This window comes from Myodes glareolus, chromosome 11 (genome assembly GCF_982192425.1).
Source record: "Myodes glareolus chromosome 11, mMyoGla1.1, whole genome shotgun sequence".
Taxonomy (NCBI): domain Eukaryota; kingdom Metazoa; phylum Chordata; class Mammalia; order Rodentia; family Cricetidae; genus Myodes; species Myodes glareolus.
The window spans coordinates 27,091,039-27,109,295 of NC_142036.1; the positions used below are offsets into that span (position 1 = coordinate 27,091,039).

Consider the following 18,257-nt stretch of genomic DNA (forward strand, 5'->3'; position numbering starts at 1 on the left):
GATGAATAGAAATGGGCTAATTTAAGTTATAAGAGCTAGCTAAAAACAAGTCTAACCTATTGGATGAGCATTTATAATAAATAATAAGTCTGTGGTTATCTGGGAACTGGCTGGTGGGACAGAAAGATCTGCCTACAAGCCCATGACTAATAAAGCCTCAAGAACTCTAGATTTCCCTGGCAATTCTGCCCTTAACACAGAAAAAGACTCAGCAGCACCTACCTAGGTCCACACCATGCTATACACACTGGCTCAGAATATGGGTGATGGAGCCCACTGCTTGGCCTTCCATGTACCCTGCTTAACTTCTCTGTGCTTACTGACTGTCAGGCTGTAAGGAATACAAACCAACTTAAACAAACAAGCAATGTAAGCCAACTTGCGAGAAAAGTCTTTTCTTGATTCATTTAATCTGACAGCAAAGCTTGATCTTCTTACTCACTGAGCAGCAAATGCTGAAGGGCCTGTGGCCAGTCTGAGCATGGTGAGCATGGCTCTGGCAGGCCTTGCCCTTCTCCCCATTCCCTCTGCCTTGCTAAAAACCATTAGATGACATCCCTAAAGCTAGTCACCATGGTCTATTTCCTTATTGGCCACTTCTTCCTCCTGAGGCTGACTACCAAAGTCCAGCAATCAGAAGCCCCTTTTGACTCACCTAATTAGCATGCCCAATTAGAATTAAACACCTCATCCCAACATGCGGTTTCCCCCTCTACCTTCATAAACCGCCATTTGCCTATATGCCATGTCTGTCTCCCTTCTATCCAGAGGCAGTACTTTATACCTCTGGGACAAATAAACCTTCCCCTTTCCTTGTCTCCCTCCCATCTCCTTCACCACCTCACCCTAGCCTACTCTAACACAGAACTCTCCGTTTCCTCCTCTTAAAAATGACACCTGCAAGGTCATTTGCTGGTATTTTCTGCCTGAGAAAGAACCACTTTAACTTTTCTTCCTGTGTAATAAAGGATCTCTGTGAAAAAAGGTGCTCAGGGGGATTTGTGCCTGATCTGGGGTCCCGAAGCAAGCCTCTATTGTTCGGGGGTCTCCTTCAAAAGCTGCCAGTTCCAAACAATTCCCATGGGATACGGCGCCAGACACCATCAGGGCAATTAAAGGACTGCATGCGAATTATGTGATCTTCCTGAACTTCATATGAGGGTCAGCGCATATAATCACGGTTCTGCTTTGCTTTTCTCTGTCGTACCCGTCCCCGTTTGACTATGTGCATATAACCTGTTTGCTTTTATGTAACTCCCACCACCAGAACCAGGCCAATGGTTGTTTATCACTAGATTCCCAGCACTTAGCAAAGTGCTGGTATTTAGTAAGTGCTCAATATAGCAACAGATACACTGAATAACTGCTAAGAATGATGTCCACAATGAATGGATAATTAGTCCTTTTAATGTAGAAGGAAAATTATTACACATGGCCAGTGGCCCTTCAACCAGAACAGATGGCTTACTTGGCAATGGAACATATTAAAAACCTCACCTCTGGCTTGATATGGGGTCTTGCCTTAATGCCCAGGCTGGCCTTGATCTCAGTTATCCTCCTGCTTCAGGTCCAGAGGACTGAATTAGAAGTATGTGCCAGTGTGCCTGGCAGTGAGAAGTCCTCTTGATGTGCATTTCCTGGGTGTTCCTCAGCCCCAGGAAGCAGCCTGCTCTGCTTGCTCCCAGAAAAGTCATGAAGACTTACGGTATCGGTGATGAGCATGAGGGGGAACTAAGAAACAAAACCAAAACCTTGCCCAAAATAACCACAATAAAAACCTCAAACCTCCGTGGAGAACAGTCCCGCTTGGAGGCCTCACCACAGTAAGTGTGCAATTAGGGCTATTTCTGTGTGCACTCAGGGTGAGCCCAGGACCTCACATGTGCTCTACAAGGACTTTTTCAGTGAGCTAGGCCAGAGATCAAATTCGCCATCCTCCTGCAGCTGTCTCCTCATTTCTGCAGTGTCTACACTGATGTCAACAACGAACCCCATCTACCTCCCAGCCATATTCCGGGGGTCATCTCGGAGGCGTTTCTCCTCTTACACCAAGTCTAGAAAGACCTTCCGTCATTACCACCTCAACTCTGCCTTCATTAATCAACCTTGATAAGAAATCTGTACTGAGCACCTCCTGCATGTCAGGCTCCCTGCCAGTGCTGGGCTATGCTGAACAAGAAAGATACAGGCTTGGTCTCAGAGCCTACAGGGGAAGCCAGTAATCACATAAACAACCATACAGAAGGGAAAGGCATGTTGATGATGTACAAGTCCAGAAGACTGCAGAATCCAACTGGCGGAGGAAGCCATGCTTAACTCCAAGTTCAGGCCCCACTGGGGAATCAGAATGCACAAGAGTTTCTGACTCTGTGCACAAGAGTCAGAAAAGCATCACAGGATCAAACACACAAGTGACACGCCTGGTTCCATCAACCTCCTTCATTTAACTGTAAATTCCACGGAGCAAGAAGCTCGACTTAGCTTTCCTCCATTCCCCCTGCACCATGCAGGCAATGCGTTTTTGCTGAGTGGCGGGTGAAGTTGCCTCAACTGTACACACGGCCTTACTTCTTGTCTAGGAGGCGCCCATGCCATCTCACAGAACTCTGAGATGACCAAAAGAGACCAGTGAGGCTGCATAGTGGGAGTCAGTTCTCTCTCCCGCCCCTTCCCTCACACACCTGCAGAGCAGAAACACAGTTGTTTCTTCCCTGCTGGTTAGGGCTTGTCATTTTGATAGTGACCACCCAGGTGACCAAGGGGCTGGACCAGGGATCTGATGATGGGTTCTGAGTTACTCCAGTTCTGGCCATCATTGTGAATTTACAGACTGAGTGGCTACTGTCAAGAGGGATTACCAGTCTGACGAACGGCAGCTGCTGGCTTACATGCTTACAATGAGATATTTATCGTAAGCACTGTTACCTACAGCCATGGCTGCTACTCACTCTGGCTCCCTTAGGGAAGTGTCCTCTGCTGAGTCGCCGGTGGCGAGTGCTTGTAGAACTTGTCTCTCCACCAGACGGCCTGTGTGCTTTTGTGCCTTGCCTTTGTGTTTCAGGAAATGTGTCTGGCAAGGCTCAGTCATTCACGGATTCTAAGAGGTGGAGCTCAAGACTGGGCTTGGTTCTGCTTAGCTCTACATTGTGTGTATCCTGCCATTTCAAGCCGCTCCCTTGCCGGAGGTCTTGAAGTACACTCTACAGAGTCTTCCCCACCCCGGGGAGCTTGGTTCTACCAGCTCTTCCCCATCACCAGCACAGACCTGGAGGCTGCCAACCTCTGCTGCCCACGTCTCCCCCTCCTAACCACCCACTCTCCATGCAGCGGCCTGACCTAGCTTTCAACACACCTAGCAGATGATGCCACTGCCATTCGGGGCCCCTGTTGTAACATGAAGGGAAGGCTTGTTGGGGTTTCTGTCCTGCCCGACCCCCAGTTGTTTAGTCCCAGAGAAAAATCACACAAAGGACTCCGTAAGTTATAAAGCTGATTGGTCCTTTAGGTCAGGCTACTTATTAGCTAACTCTCACATCTTGATTAACCCATTTATCTGATCTATGTTAGCCATGTGGCTCAGTACCTTTTTCAGTGGAGCAGCTCACATCCTGCTGCTTCAGTAATCTGGGCAGGAGTGGGAAGAATCAACTTCCTTCTCCCCAGAATTCTCCTGCTCTCCTTGCATCATTTCCACTTCTTGTCTGGTTTCCCTGCCTACACCTCCTGCCTGGCCAATCAGCATTTATTTAAAACATGACTGACAGAATACAGACAATTCTCCCGCACCCTGTTATCTGGATCAGCTCTGTATATCAGCACAGGAAGAGCTCGGCCTTCCACACTTTCTCCAGCTTGAGAGCTGTTTTGGAGCTGTCCCTCTGACCAGTGTGCTCTTCCCTTGGGCTGCAGCATTCTCCTCCATCAGTGTCAGCTTAAACACTGCCTCCTAGGGCCACCTTCTCTGCTCCCTTAAGTAACGCTCCAAACATCTCTGCATTTGCTGTAGACCTCATCTGATCTCTCTCTCTCTCTCTCTCTCTCTCTCTCTCTCTCTCTCTCTCTCTCTCAAACAGACTACTGGTCTTAAATGAAAACTCATACTAGAGTAGGTATTTTATTTTTTGCCTTCCTTGAAATACAGATAGTACCTAAAACAGAGAGAACAGTTAGCATCTGATGATTATGAGATCTTGATGGGCACATGATTCATCATCTCAACAAGCAAGCAGGCAGTGAAAATATAGAAAGAATAGGGCATTACTTAGTGCCTTTTATGAACAACAGGGACCATGCTTTATTTGACTATCAACCACAGCCACTCACATAGATCCTACAAACAGAGCTCACTAGACTTCCTAAATGAAGAAATGATGTGGTCTGTGTCTTACCACCAACTGGAATACATGTTGAGCAGGACTTGATCGTTCCCTTTAATCCCAGCACCCAGGAGACAGAGGTAGGTGAATCTCTGAGTTTGTGACCAATCTGGCTTACATAGCTAGATACAGGCCAGCCAGAGGTACACAGTGAGACCTTGTTTAATGTTTTTGTGTGCACCGCTCAAACACGCAAGCATGTACACATGTACTCACACACGTACATGAGCACTGAGCCAGGCCTGGTGGTTCATGCATTCAGTCCAAGCTCTAGGGAGGATGAAGCAGGATTACCATCGTTTAAGGCAAGTCTGAGCTACATTATGAGACCTTTTTCAACAAAATAACAACATAAAAGAAAAGAAACACATGTATACTGCGAAATATTAAAGAGGACGACTTGGCCTCTCCACAGATTTAAGAGTTACTGAAGGTGGGGATACCCTTACAAGGGTAGAAAGCTGCTTAATGATGGTCAACTATTAGGAGGAAGATCAGACATTCTTTAGTGGAAAACAATCTAATGTGTGTGAGCATTCTGCCTGCATGCATGTCTGTTCTCTGCATACGGCCACTGCCACCATGCACTGAGGACCTGTTCTATTCCAGGTACCCAGTTCTGACACCTCATTGACTGCTCACAGTAGTCCCAATGCAGCCATTACCTCTTCCCTTTTACAGACGAGGAAACAAACACAGATTAAATAAATTGCCCAAGTTTATATAGCTACCAAATGACAGAAAAGCATCCTGAATGTTTATTTTTAGAACTCAAAAGTATGTTTTTCCATTATGTTCTGAGGCTGCAAAAGCCTTTAGGATGTCCCTCTGTCATTGTGTTCATCAACTGTATTTTTGAGTGAGTATTCTTTACCTGAACCAGGCACAAATGTTAGCCACAAAAAGTGATGACTTTTTTTGTTTAGAAGTATGTCCTTGGTACCGTTTCAGTCTTAAAGCATCGATCCCACTCAGTGATAGTGTAATTAGTTGTGATTGGCATCAATTAGGTTACTGAATCCCAGAGAAGCCCAGTGTTTGGGTTCTGACTAGGAGCGAGGCACTAATGTTCTAGTCACAGGTCTGTTTTTCAAAGGGCAAAGCAATTTATCTTTTTTTTAAAAAAAGGAAACAAAAATGTCAGTGGGTAGGGAGTTCCTTTTAGGGGTGATTAAAATATTCTAAAATTAGATTATGGTGATGGTTGTACAATTCTGTGAACATGTTAGACTGTTCAAGTGTAGACTTTAATGCGCAGATTTTATGGTATATGAATTGTATCATAATAAAGATGTTTTTCAAATGGCACATGAGAGATTTGATTGCTCAAGTTTTAATTATCTAAAGAGACACTAATAGAATAAAAATAGAATCATTTTAACATTTTATGTTTTTTTTCTGTATTTACCCTAAATGCTAAATGTCAGTTTGCTTAATCACTACATATGTATATATAAGTATACATATATTAATTACACTATATATGACAGCATATAAAAAGAAGTAAATCCAAAGTTCATGCAAAACTTATAGACATCTAGACAGACGTGTAAAACCAGGCGACAATCACACATTCAATAGGACATTAGTCACAGGCCTTCTTTAAGGTTCAGTGACAGAAGTGGCTGAGAACTAACGACACTCCACAGAACACTTTCCAGGACTCCATTCAACTTCAGAGCGGAAGTTACAAGCCCTCCCGTGAGACATATAAGGTCCCTTTACCTTGTAACAAGAAACCAAGCCAGTTTACTGAAGTCTGATGAAGGCCTCATGTACGTCTTAATATGTGGCATGGCGTTGCTTCGGCCAGATGTCTCTGCTGACCACTTGCTAGTGACAGGAGAGACGTAAACCACTATTAGAAAATAATTCAAGATAGACAAAATTCTTATATACTATCGAACTGCATGAAAAGCAACATCCTATCTAAGGAGACAGTAGAGCATGGCCCGTGACCTGTGGTGGCTGATGGAACTTTTTAGATGACAGAAGAATATACAATCATTCTGAAAAATAAGGATGTCAAAAAAGGAAATTTAGCATGAGTCACAAAAGCATCAAACCCTGGGGCATGGAGTTTCTTGTCCTTTCACAAGCTAACTAGCACACATGTGTACACAGTCTCTGGCTGTGAGCTCTTGGAAGCAGGAAGCCTACAGTGCCCTATAAGGCAAACTACTGAGTAGCGGCTCCCACAGAGGTTACCCAAAGGAACAAAGTGAGTGAAATACAATATATCACAGGGGAGAGCTAAAAAGGCAGGAAGATCACTCACAAATGCTTCAGTTTTGGCTTTGAGTATAACTCTTACACTTCCAACATTTGAGGACTAGGGTTCTAAGGCAATATGGTCTTCGTCATGAGGCCATGATTCTGGCTTGGAAGAGAATAATCCCTCAAGCTAACAGGCAGTATGCCAGCATAGAATCAGGACTACAAGGGCCCCCATTTTCTTCATCAGAGGGAACCTAGGAGTTTGAAACTGAAAGGAACACACTACAGCCTGCTCTGCAAGGACAACTCTCCTTTTGGGGAGAACATGACAGAAATGCAGCTGGCCAACAGGAGTGTCAGCAGAAAGCGATGGAAATGGACTCCCCACCCCCCATTTCTGGCTGCCCAGCTGCAAAAGCCCCTACTAAAGTGAATAAGACATTGGGGTTGGTCTAGAACATTCGGGAAGGCAAGTGCTGTCGATGGAAGAGGAGAAGGACAAGCCTTTCCTTCCCTTCCCAACCATCACCTCTTTCACCAAACACCGTCTTTCTCCCGGAGACAGAGGCATGGACTCTACCCTCGGTGAGCGTGGCACATGGCCTACATATATAGCTGAGATGGTTATACTTCACGCTTCAGCAAAGTGAACGAAACGCTGCTTATGTAAACCATAAACTACAGGATCTCTTATTTATCTTTTTCTTTGCCTGCCAATATTTAAATAGAAACCTCACAGAGATAAATTTTACTCTGGTATTAAAAACCTATTCCAAAAGTTTTCAAACCCTTGTTTTAAATTATTTCTATCACTAACATATGTAGATGAAAGAATAGCCGTGTTACATAAGGTGCTTTTTAAAAGAACAGACCGACACAACACTCTTGGTCCTGACGAAGTGAGAGCAGCATTGAGAACCAACTACTTACTGAAAGTAGGTATGCAGCCAATTCTGTTTTTCAGCTGTCTGGATGCTATAGGGAAGGGAGCCCCCAGCTTTTAAAAGAAGGAAAAGAAAGCAAATAAAAATAGTGAAATATAATTTGAGGCATGCCATTAAGAAGATCTCTCTAAACCGCCTTCCATTATTTCATCTCAAGTCATAGTTGACTGAAAGAAAATGTCCACGCTTTCACCAGACACGTCCCCTCTCTGTCTGTCTGTCTTTCTGTCTTTGTACTCCCACAGGCCAGGCAAGGCCCTGCTACTGAGCTATATCCCCTGCGCTCTTTATGGTCTCACAAAGTTGCCTCGGCTGGCCTGGATCTCACTCTGTAGGCCATGGTGGCCTTGAATTTGTGATCCTGCCTCAGCCTCCAGAGTAGCTGGGATCAAAGGTCTATACTACCAGCACCTAAATTAGGGACAATCTCTTTGTGGCTTCCTTTCTCTGGAAGGGGAGACACATAAACAGTTTACTGTCTGAGAAAAAAAGGTATCAGTTAGCTACACAGACTTGAAGCATTAGAAAAGACCACAGGGAGAACCTGGGCCTGCTTTACAACCACAGGGAGGTATGAAACACAGTGCTAGGTTTTTGTCCTCAGTAGGACATCTGGGAAGGTGGTGAGTGACAGAATCCAGTGCTGTCTACACTCTCTTTACACTGCATTTCCAAACAGGCAGGCAGGGAGGGCCTCAGAACTGGAAGATATGACAAAATCCACTGTAGATTCACCAGTGATTTTCCAAACACACCTCAGGATGTCTCCACAGTAATCTATGTGCAGAGAGGGCCTTAGACAATTCCAGGGTTCAGTAAGGTATGTCTTATCTCCTACTGCAAATACCTAAAAACATATTCCACTGCAGAACCACTTATAAAAATGCTTCCTTGAGAATGCCACGTTCTCCCCTTTAAAATTGCACTTTGAATAGACCTAGGCTATTAGAAGCACAGAAAGAAAAACTACCCATGTCTCAGAGTCAAAGTGAAGTAATTTTATTTTGTCATTAAAAGGAAACAAATGACAAATAAACTCTGAACCTTATTGAGATTCTTTTGGCAAGGTCACATCTAATTTCATAAGCAATAAATGGGCAAAATTAGTTTTAATTTAGTGCACTCTGCTACCAGCCAGTCCTGAATGCCAATCAGACTTGGTTTCTTTCAGAGGCATACTCTCTGGGGTTTTTGTTAATAACCTGGTGGCATTATAGAGGATGCTTCTGTTTAAAAGTTCAGTCTCAGTAGTGGAAAAAGAGAAGAATGAAGTTGAGAGATTTTTTTTTTCTCCTAAGAAAATAAGACTAGGCATTTGCAGGCGAGGCCCCTGAAAAATGACAGATCAACGAAGTTATACAAAAGGTAATAATAATCACTAGCTCTAGGCCTGAAATGTAACTGTATCTTGGAAAGTAAATTTGGAAGGGCTATGTGGAACCTCTGACACAGGCAGAGGGGAGGATGCTGGCCAAGCTGTCAAGGCAGCAGGGAGTGCCAGGGGAGCTCAGTTCGGCCAGACATCTTGTCTCGACAATCAACACGTTGGATTACTTCTAAATAAGCATCAGTAAAACTGAGGGGCGGCATCTGTGGGAGTCACTATGACAGCGGTGCAGCGAGCCTAAACTGGCCTGCTCTGGAACATGCTGGGCTCAACAACACCTGCCTCGTTAGCTTTATCTGGATGAGGGAAAACCATTTCCACATTGCTAACCAACTCTGATTAAAAAATAAAGAAAACAAAACATGCCCCAAGGCATTTCAGAGATATCCAGAGAAACCACCACCCAGTTACCAGGGTATCCTTCTAGGCTGGTCCGCACGTTTTCCACAGAAGGATAGATCTAAAAATAAGCAAGAAAAGAGAAAAACAATAAACCTTGGCATGAATCAGGTTGAAAGAAAGGAATGTTGACTTGTTCTTCTTTAAAAATGGAAATGTTAATGAAAAATATTTAACAAAAAAACTTAGAAAGAAATTACATCTTAAATTAAAAGAAAATAATCCCCATCTTACCAGAAAACTAAACGAGTAATAACTAATCTACAGGAAGCATGTATCTAACTTATGAAAAATTATACTTTAATTTAAATGTTTTTCTCTCTGAAATGACAATTAATATTGAATTGAATGCAAAATTAATCATCAATTCACAGGTCTCTACACAACGAACAGAGCATATAATCCTTTGCAGTGGTAAACCTGGCATTTCTCCCCTTGGCTTGACAACTTGAAAGAAGAATGAAGAAAACACAGGGAGTCCGTGTCTGTACCGAGGCTCCTGAACACGCCAGAAGCCCTCGCCCTGGGTGGCACTAGGCCCACAGATGGTGTTCCCTCCCCACCCCAGATTAACGCACTGTGATAAGGAAGGCTGCTTCTTAGTTCTTTTGGACCACAGAGGGCTCACCAGATGAAGAGGGACTGCACTTTTCCCTGGAGTTCTGCCATCTTCTCTCAGTGACAGCAAGCTCTCTTTAAACTCTGAGCACAGCCACTTGGACTCATCAGGCCCCAGAGAACCAATGCTTGAAAACTGACCCACGATGGGCCAGCACTCATCTTTAGGCACAGATGGGGCATGCGCTTGCAGAACCTGCTCCAAAATAAAAATGAGTGCAACAGTCACAGCAGCAGCAATAGGAACTGAAGTGCCCTGAACACATGGAGCGTGTTTTTGGAATGACCAATTTACAAGGAAACCCTGAAGATACTAGGAGTCAGCAGCATGCACATAGATGCTTTCTTCTTTGGGAACTAAGTTTAAATACCAAAAGTATGTGTCCCCTCCACATCCCACTATGCTGTGGTAGTCTGAATATAATTGGCCCCCATCATCTTGTCGGGACTGTTAGGGGGTGTGGCTTTGTTGGTGGAAGTATGTCACTGTGCGGGCAGGCTTTGAGGTTTCCTATGCTCAGGATACCACCCAGTGTGTTAGTCAACTTCCTGTTGCCTGCAAGATGTAGGACTCTCTGCACACTGCCATGCTCCCCACCACAATGATAATGAACTGAACCTCTGTAACTACAGGCGAGCCACCACAATGTTTTACTTTAAAAGAGCTGCCATGGCCATGGGGTCTTCACAGCGATAGAAACCCTAACTAAGACATATGGACTTTTAAAATTCTTTGATTTGCACTAAAAACAAAAGCAGAATAAAACATTTTCAAAGACCCATCTTAGCAGAAATATGAAGATAAACATACTCTGAAATCACACCTGTCTAATATACCTAAACTAAACCGACATGAGTAACCATTGTCCATTCCGGCCCGCTCCCTTTCTAGCTCTCACCTGAGCACTGTGCTCCAGGGTTGGGGTGCAGCTGCAGAGTGGTAGGTAGGCTTAGCCTAGCATATGCAAGGGCCTGAGGGGTGTGGGGTGGGGGAGCACAGACAAATCCTTGGCCTCCAGGGTGGCTGCCTAATATGAAAGGGATATTTACACACGGATATGAACCACCTACAGCACAGCAGACAACTGATCTGCATTTCCTGCCTTGACACTTATGCAAACCTGAAGGAATAACTGAGCAAGTATTTAGAAATTTTATCCACTTAAACATGTACTACCTAGAGGCGGCAGACAGCAAGAAGAATGTGGACAGCTCCTGCCCTAGAGGAACTCATATTCTGACTGACATTTTGTTGAATTAATATGTATTACCTTTTCGTATTATCTTCCTTTCCATGGCTCAGGCAATAATATTCACACATGCGTGTGCATGCATCACACACACACACACACACACACACACACACATGCACACGCACACACACCTCTCAGTTTCCATGTACTGCAGCATGCTGTAAGAAACAGAACTGAACTGACAACTCTCAGACCCAGTATCCATCATGGGCTCAGCTCCTGAAAAACTCCAAATCCCGGGGAAAGCACCATTAGACTCACTCCTGTCTCAGCGCATATATTCTGATTTGCCTGCTTGCTCTGGAACTAAGCTACGGCACAGCATGAGCTGTGAGGAGAAGTGTCTTGAACACTGCAGATGTTGCTCAACCTGCAGGATTTGTGAGCACACAAGTGCATTCTGTTACCTAGGCTGGACACCAAGTGCCAGCCCCCAAGCCCCTGGACACCCGCTACTCAACACAGTTCTGTCCATTTCACAGCCGACAAGAGGCAGGCTGAGGAAGAAGACCACAAGGCGTGTATAGCACAGGCTGGGATTTGAACCACCATCACAAATGAAAAGGGAGAAAGAATACACATTACATTATTTTAAATGTTAAAACAGGAAAAGTTTTATTACCTTCCTAAGCCTAAAATGTCCCCAGTTATCTTTATGACTTCCTTGAAAGCGTCCAGGGGTTGAACCGACAAGGTAAACACTAAATAAAGTAAAATACAATGAAGTAACGTGCAAGTTGTGCTATGATGCCACAAACCCACAGAAAACACATAAGGACTAACACAATGGAAGAGGTCAAGGGGCCAGTTCATTCTAGGGCCACGCCTCCTCAGCAGGCACTGCTGCTCTGAAGCTCCTTGTTAGCTAAACCAGTTAATAAGGTGCCAGGCAAAGAACTCAGAAATGCTACCAGTACCCAAGCGGGAGGCATAAAACCCACTGCCACCTTAATGCCCGTGAACCAGAGCCATGGAGTGGTCGGATCTGCTCTCATCCCCTCACCCTCCCATGCAGTACAGTCAAATACCACTCCTCCCCTTCCCCAGGCCCCGGCCTTCCAGACTTTTATGGCAACTTCAGCTTCCCATACTGGTAAGGGGACACATACTTGGTTTCAGAGAGATCGTGTTCTTGAATGGCGTCTATCCACTCCTGGAGAGGGGGAACATTGTACGCCCTCAAATAACTGATGAGGTCAGCTTTAAAGTGGGTGCTTGACTCTCCGGATGTGTGGTTTTCCTGGTCAACTCGTGGGTACAAAGGGCTCAACCATATTCTAGAATGAAAAAAATATACCCTTTAATTAACATCAGGAGCTTTCATTGTAACAATGCCTCTGTAATGATTATGCATTCACCCAAAGTGAGAGGCGAATTCCTGCCACTGTCTTTACATGGTGACTAAGTGACTTCTGGCAGGAGGAAACAGATTTGATCACATTGATCCAATGACTCCTCTTACAGAATTATTTCTCTTTATGTAAAACCAGGTCCTTATCAGTGTAGCTCTTTAGCCAAACTAAGAATCAAAAGCTATCCATACCAAAAAAAGTATATGCAAGTTTATTTTCAGCAAGAATCTATTTTTTTAAAAAATATAATGTACATTCTATAGTGGTTTGAGATATTTTCATGTCTTATAGATTCTGTGCCTGGAATGAATACATAACACATTTAACATTAGCTTCGAACTGCTAAGCATTTAACAGTGATAAGGCATTAGATGACTTTCATCTCAGAAATAATCATACACCCAAAAGATACAATAGAATATGATATAAGTAGATTACAAAAACAGTAAGGCTTTGTGCCTCTAGAATTAGATGTTCTTCAATGCAAAACCAGATTAGGAGTTCTGCCCTTTCTACGCACATGCCTATCACTTGCACAAGAAGAAAAGCAAAAAGAAGAAGGAATGCAAATAACATTTGCCTTTGCCCTTTCCCAGCATAAAGGCCTGCCACGCAGGGCCCTACCGACCCTTGGGTTTTCTGGTGCCAGTCTTCCCGGATGAGGTTGGAGGTGTGGATGACAACTCGGAGGCCTTCTTCGTAGAGCAAGAGCATCATTTTCCTTCAAAAAGGGGGAGGTGAACAAAAGCATGAACAGAATTTTCCAAATAAACAGGTTTCTAACAAGAATGCAAGAAACAGCTGGAGGGATTCTTAACCTTCTATATTATTATAAATTTAAATTATTATAAACCCCCCTTCTATAGAAAGCCATCCTCCAAAAAGGATCAGAATATCTGGGGGTCATGAACTCACATCCCTTCACTAGTCCCTTAGAGTCCACGGTTATCATTTCATTATGATGGACCACAGGGCCATGCCCTGTGCAGGAGGACATCCTGCAGGCAAGGTAGGAGAACCTCCTGCTGTAACAGGCTAGCCTGCTTCCAACAACTGACGCATGTATGACACGGGTTTAATGTATCTGTTCAGGAGCCTGTTTCAGCCGGTGGCTGTGTGCACACATGCAGTGTACTGAGAATGTAAAATGTATTTCTTACTAATGCTGCAGTTGGAAGATTGCGAGATGCCCTGTCCTCGTCAGACATGTGTTCCATGTGCCATACTTGTCACCACTGTGTACCTGAGCTTAAAGCAAGTCTCTTTCCTCCTCCATGAACTCAAGGGAGACCGGACTGAGCCCTCTCCTTCCCGTGGGGCGTCTTGCATCACTAACATATTTTTCTTAACTTTACTTTCAGTGAGAGAGGACAGGAGATATACACAAGAGCTCTCAATGTGAACTCTAAAGACAGGAGCGTGTCCTTTAGAAGCCACAGGAGCTTTGGCGAACCATTCAGTATGCCTGAGCCTCCTCTTTTCACGTGGACCATGAAGGGTCAACCCCGACTTGGGACTGATGACGATGAAATCAAAGCCCACAATGGAAAGGTTAAATAAACACTTGGGCATTCATTCCTGTTGGGTGCCCTGCTTTATTTTGTAACTCAGTGTTGGGTGACTTTTATCTCCAGAGTGTACCCAGTCACTAAGGGACTTCAGTCTTCTCTCCAGAACTACAATGTCACTTCTCAAGGCTGTAATGCTTGTCTTAGCTTTTTTTTTTTTAATGGTTTCCTCTGAGGCCAAATGCTACTTCTTACTAGCCTATGTACCTCAGTAGACACATGTGACAACAACAAGCCTGTTTCTCCCCAAATGAGCCACTCCACCAGTTGAAGCTACACTGGAGGAGGCATATAAAGGTGAAGGGAAAGGCCAGGCATGGTGGCACATGCCTGTAACTCTAGCAACTTGGGAAGCTGTGGCAGGATTGTGCCTGTGATGAGTTCTGGGCTAGCCTGGTAGGTTTTGGACCTTGTGTGACTGTGCTCTGGTGTGACTAAGGTCCTGCCTCTTGAAAAAGATAACCAAGTAGGGGAAAGGCAGGATCAGAAGAGAGAATGAGATATTTAATTCTTAGCAAAAGGAGAAAATAATTCAAGCGGGCAGACAATAAATTAATGCAAGGCTCAAGAAATGACAGCTGCTGAGCTATCTGCTCTGTAGTTATGAAATGCGGTCCCTGAAATCTGGACAAATTGACACACACAGTTGCCACATTAGCAGCTGATTATAATTAAGGATAAGCTAGCTAGGGTCTCATGATAGAAGCTTTACAAATATTTCCATTAATCAAGGCATCAATTACGAAGAAATCATGTATCAATGTCAGTGAATCCTATCAAACAGAATTAAGAATTAATTTAAGGGGAGACATATTAATCTTTTCATTGACAACATTATGTGTGTTAGTAAGGTCACAGTTAAAAATATAGGGAGATAAGGAATGAAGTCTCCCCCAAAAGGTGGACCCACAGTACTGGCCCTAAGCAGTGGGGTAGCAAAAGGACTGCTTCCTAAATGTGAAGGTGTGCTGTGAAGAAGGGAGGATATGCACGCCAGGTGCCTCCATTCCAGGCACTGTTTTAGGATGCTCTAGCATGTGTCAAGACAATGCCAAGAAGAAGCAATTCTCATTTAACAACTGCAGAATCTGCGGCTGGGGGAAGCGATATTATCTAGGTCACCAAATGAGCCTGTAGAAGAAGGCTGAACTCACCCACGCCCACAAACCAGGGCACTGTGTGTAGGGCACACAGCCAGAGGTGAGACGGTGAACATTTTATGCTACTAGAAAATGAATGGGAGAAGCGGGCTTGATGAGAAGGGTGGCCAGCTGGAGAAGTTGGCGGGGAGCAATAAGCCCCAGCAGGCTGTGGCTGGGCCATGCTTAGATGAGGACATGGTCTATTCAGTAGCTTTGGCTTTGTTCCCCAACTCTGGGGAAACCAAAAAGTTTTCCCATTCTAAAGTACCAAGTAACACACTGTGCCTGGGACTGCCGTGCGCCCTATGGGCTCTGCACAGGGTACCCATGGCCTGGTCAATGCAGGCTTGCTCAGGCGTGTTGTCATCCCAGGATGCACCACAGCCACTGTTGTCAGCTCCAGACTGTGAAGACGGTGTCTATCTCCTCGCCACAGCCGGGCTTTCTCTTTTTCTACCTCACATGCTATGGTCGGTGCGCTCACTAAAGATGGAAAGTTGTGAGGACAAAATGACGTCCTCCAGACGTGACACTCAAAAACATTATAGATATTGATGAATACTTTTTGTCACTTTTTGGTGAGACGGGGATCTCATGTAGACTGGTCTTGAACTCCTGACCCCTGTCTCAGCCTCCCAGGAGGTAGGATTACAGGCATATGTGTGCTGTCTCCCCTGGACTGACGAACAATTCTTAAAGTAACAAACGACCCAAATCTCCAGACACGAGTTCGTCCTTTATAAGACACTCCCTAGCTTGGAGTGGACCTACTCCAGTAACTCCTCCGAACTGAGAATGGCTGGATTTAACCTACAAAATGCACAGGTGTGAGCTGCTCTGAGGAGCAAGGGCTGAAAGAGGCAGAGCAGATACAAAGTCAGTTGTAGCAGTGGGCAAACAAAGAACACATTAGAAACTAAAGTTAAAAGGGAGTCCAATTCCTATTTTCATCCCCAAGGAAAATCAACTCATTTATTCTGAGCCTGAGTTTTCTGGCCTATGATATTAAAAGGATCAATAACTAATACCAGACTAGTCAATAGAACTCATTTTTGCTAAATCACAGAACTTTTGAGAAGCAGGGATGTCGTAAGTACTGACTTGAGTACACAGAATCACCTATGATCACAAGGGCCACGCTTGTAACTCTGTGCTCCCAAGCAGCCACACCAAGTGAAAGGCAGAGACCCCTGAGTCACAGATTCACGCTTCTATGCTGAATCTTGGGATCAGCCCGCAAAGCTCCTTGCTCGTATCCTGTGGCCAATTAAAATCATACCTTCCCCCAATTCATCAAAGTTGCTTACGTGTGGTGTGTTCCAAATGCAATATCCAACTTTGCCTAGGACAGAAAGAAATAATTGATTTTAAAAGTCTCACTTAATATTTACTATTTCTATTCGTGGCTACTGGAAATTAAGGGGAAGGGACCCAAGACAACTTAAGAAAAAAACTGTTTTACTGCCCTCTATTGGACAAACAAAAGACAGCTTTTTTGTTTACTTTTGCTTGTTTTGTTTTTGTGGGGTTTTTTAAGACAGGGTTTTTCTGTGTAGCCTTGGCTGTATTGGAACTCACTCTGTAGACCAGGCTGATCCACCTGCCTCTGCCTCCCATGTGCTGGGATTGAAGGTGTGCACCACCATCTGGCAGAAGACAGCTTTTATTTTAGCACCCACTAAGGCTCATTTAAAACACTTTTTTTGTTATCCCACATGATTTAATAAATACCACATTTTAAACTACAGTAATTATGAGTGAGAAGCCTAATTTCTTTAGCTGCCAAAAACCTAATAAAATAAGTATGATTCTAAACAAAATTTTAAATGAGATATTTTGCTTCTGTTGAAAAATTAAGGTGAATAGTTTTAAGAATACTTTTAAAACAGCATCAAACGTGAAGGCAACATAGAGACATCATGATGCTAAATTAAAAGAGAATGTTTCATACAAAGCTAGCACACGCTGGAAGGAAATGATGCCAAAGCCACCTTGTACTCTGGAATGACATCTTTACAAGGAAGTGTAGGTGTGTTGAGAATAAACATTTTATCTACCATCTTGCACAACAAGACATCGGTCAACAGAATATGCCGGAAAGAACAGGTTATGGGATAAACAAGCAGCTGAGTGATCAGTTTAGGAATATATGACCTGGGCTCGCATCTTGCCTCATATTTGCCTGACTTTGGGAAAAACTTTCACTCTCTGCTTTGCTCTTGCGTCTTTAAAATAGGCTATTGCTATGAGACTCGGAGTTGCTGGGAGAGGATGGGAAAGGACACACGAGTGCTTAGGAAAGAGGCATGTCTGCTGTAAGCAAGACAGACATGTGAACATTCAGGGAGCCCTCCCCACCACATGGTGGAAGGACAGGGCTGGTTGCTAGGGACAGAAATGGAAGACTGTTTATATGCAAGCAGGTACAACACAGTTTGCAGGCGCTCCTGAAGGTCCGTGCAGCTTGGGGGACATGGGTAGACCAGCATGTGTCTGTGCTTTTTGGCCAGAGAAGAAAGCTATAAACTGTGCTTCATGTCTTTACAATCAGAGAATTACTCTATCATCTTTTTCACTGAGAGGGAACAGTGGTTAGGAGAGCTGGCTTCTAAATTTAGTTTGGTCACACGCTCCATGCTTTTAGGCACAAACAACGGACCGAAAGTAACTTCAATAGATACTCTTTAATGCGTGCTTTTTTGGGCTAATGCACCAGCTCTTTCAAACGCTGTAATGAATGCCATTAGCAATCCATTTTATACATGGACAAATTAGAGTTAAACAAATGGAAAGTGACAAGGCCAGAGTGAGCATCGTGGAAGGAACCTTCATGCCATGCCCATCCTCCAACTCACAGTCAAAGCTGAAACCCACGTGGGTCCGGGCTAGTGAGAGGGACATGACGGTGGTAAGTAAAATCAAAGTCATGGGAAATGGGGGGAGGGGACCCGATACAGTCAGTGTCCTCGTAGATACCAGAGAGCTAGTCCACCCCCACCTC

The 18,257-nt window shown here is 44.2% G+C and overlaps 1 protein-coding gene across 8 annotated transcripts in view; it reads right to left on the reverse strand.

Annotated features, from left to right (window-relative positions):
- Window positions 1-18,257, reverse strand: part of Tdp1 (tyrosyl-DNA phosphodiesterase 1) — a 72,116-nt gene that overhangs the window by 36,843 nt on the left and 17,016 nt on the right. For all 8 annotated transcript variants that reach the window (XM_087911579.1, XM_087911578.1, XM_085697827.2 and 5 more), the window contains exons 6-13: window positions 16,564-16,598; window positions 13,175-13,267; window positions 12,304-12,471; window positions 11,817-11,895; window positions 9,952-10,137; window positions 9,336-9,384; window positions 7,524-7,590; window positions 6,102-6,209 (exon numbers count right to left, since the gene is read on the reverse strand). In XM_087911579.1, coding sequence (XP_087767705.1) covers window positions 6,102-6,209; window positions 7,524-7,590; window positions 9,336-9,384; window positions 9,952-10,137; window positions 11,817-11,895; window positions 12,304-12,471; window positions 13,175-13,267; window positions 16,564-16,598 — 785 coding nt within the window. The remainder of the gene's footprint in view (window positions 1-6,101; window positions 6,210-7,523; window positions 7,591-9,335; window positions 9,385-9,951; window positions 10,138-11,816; window positions 11,896-12,303; window positions 12,472-13,174; window positions 13,268-16,563; window positions 16,599-18,257) is intronic.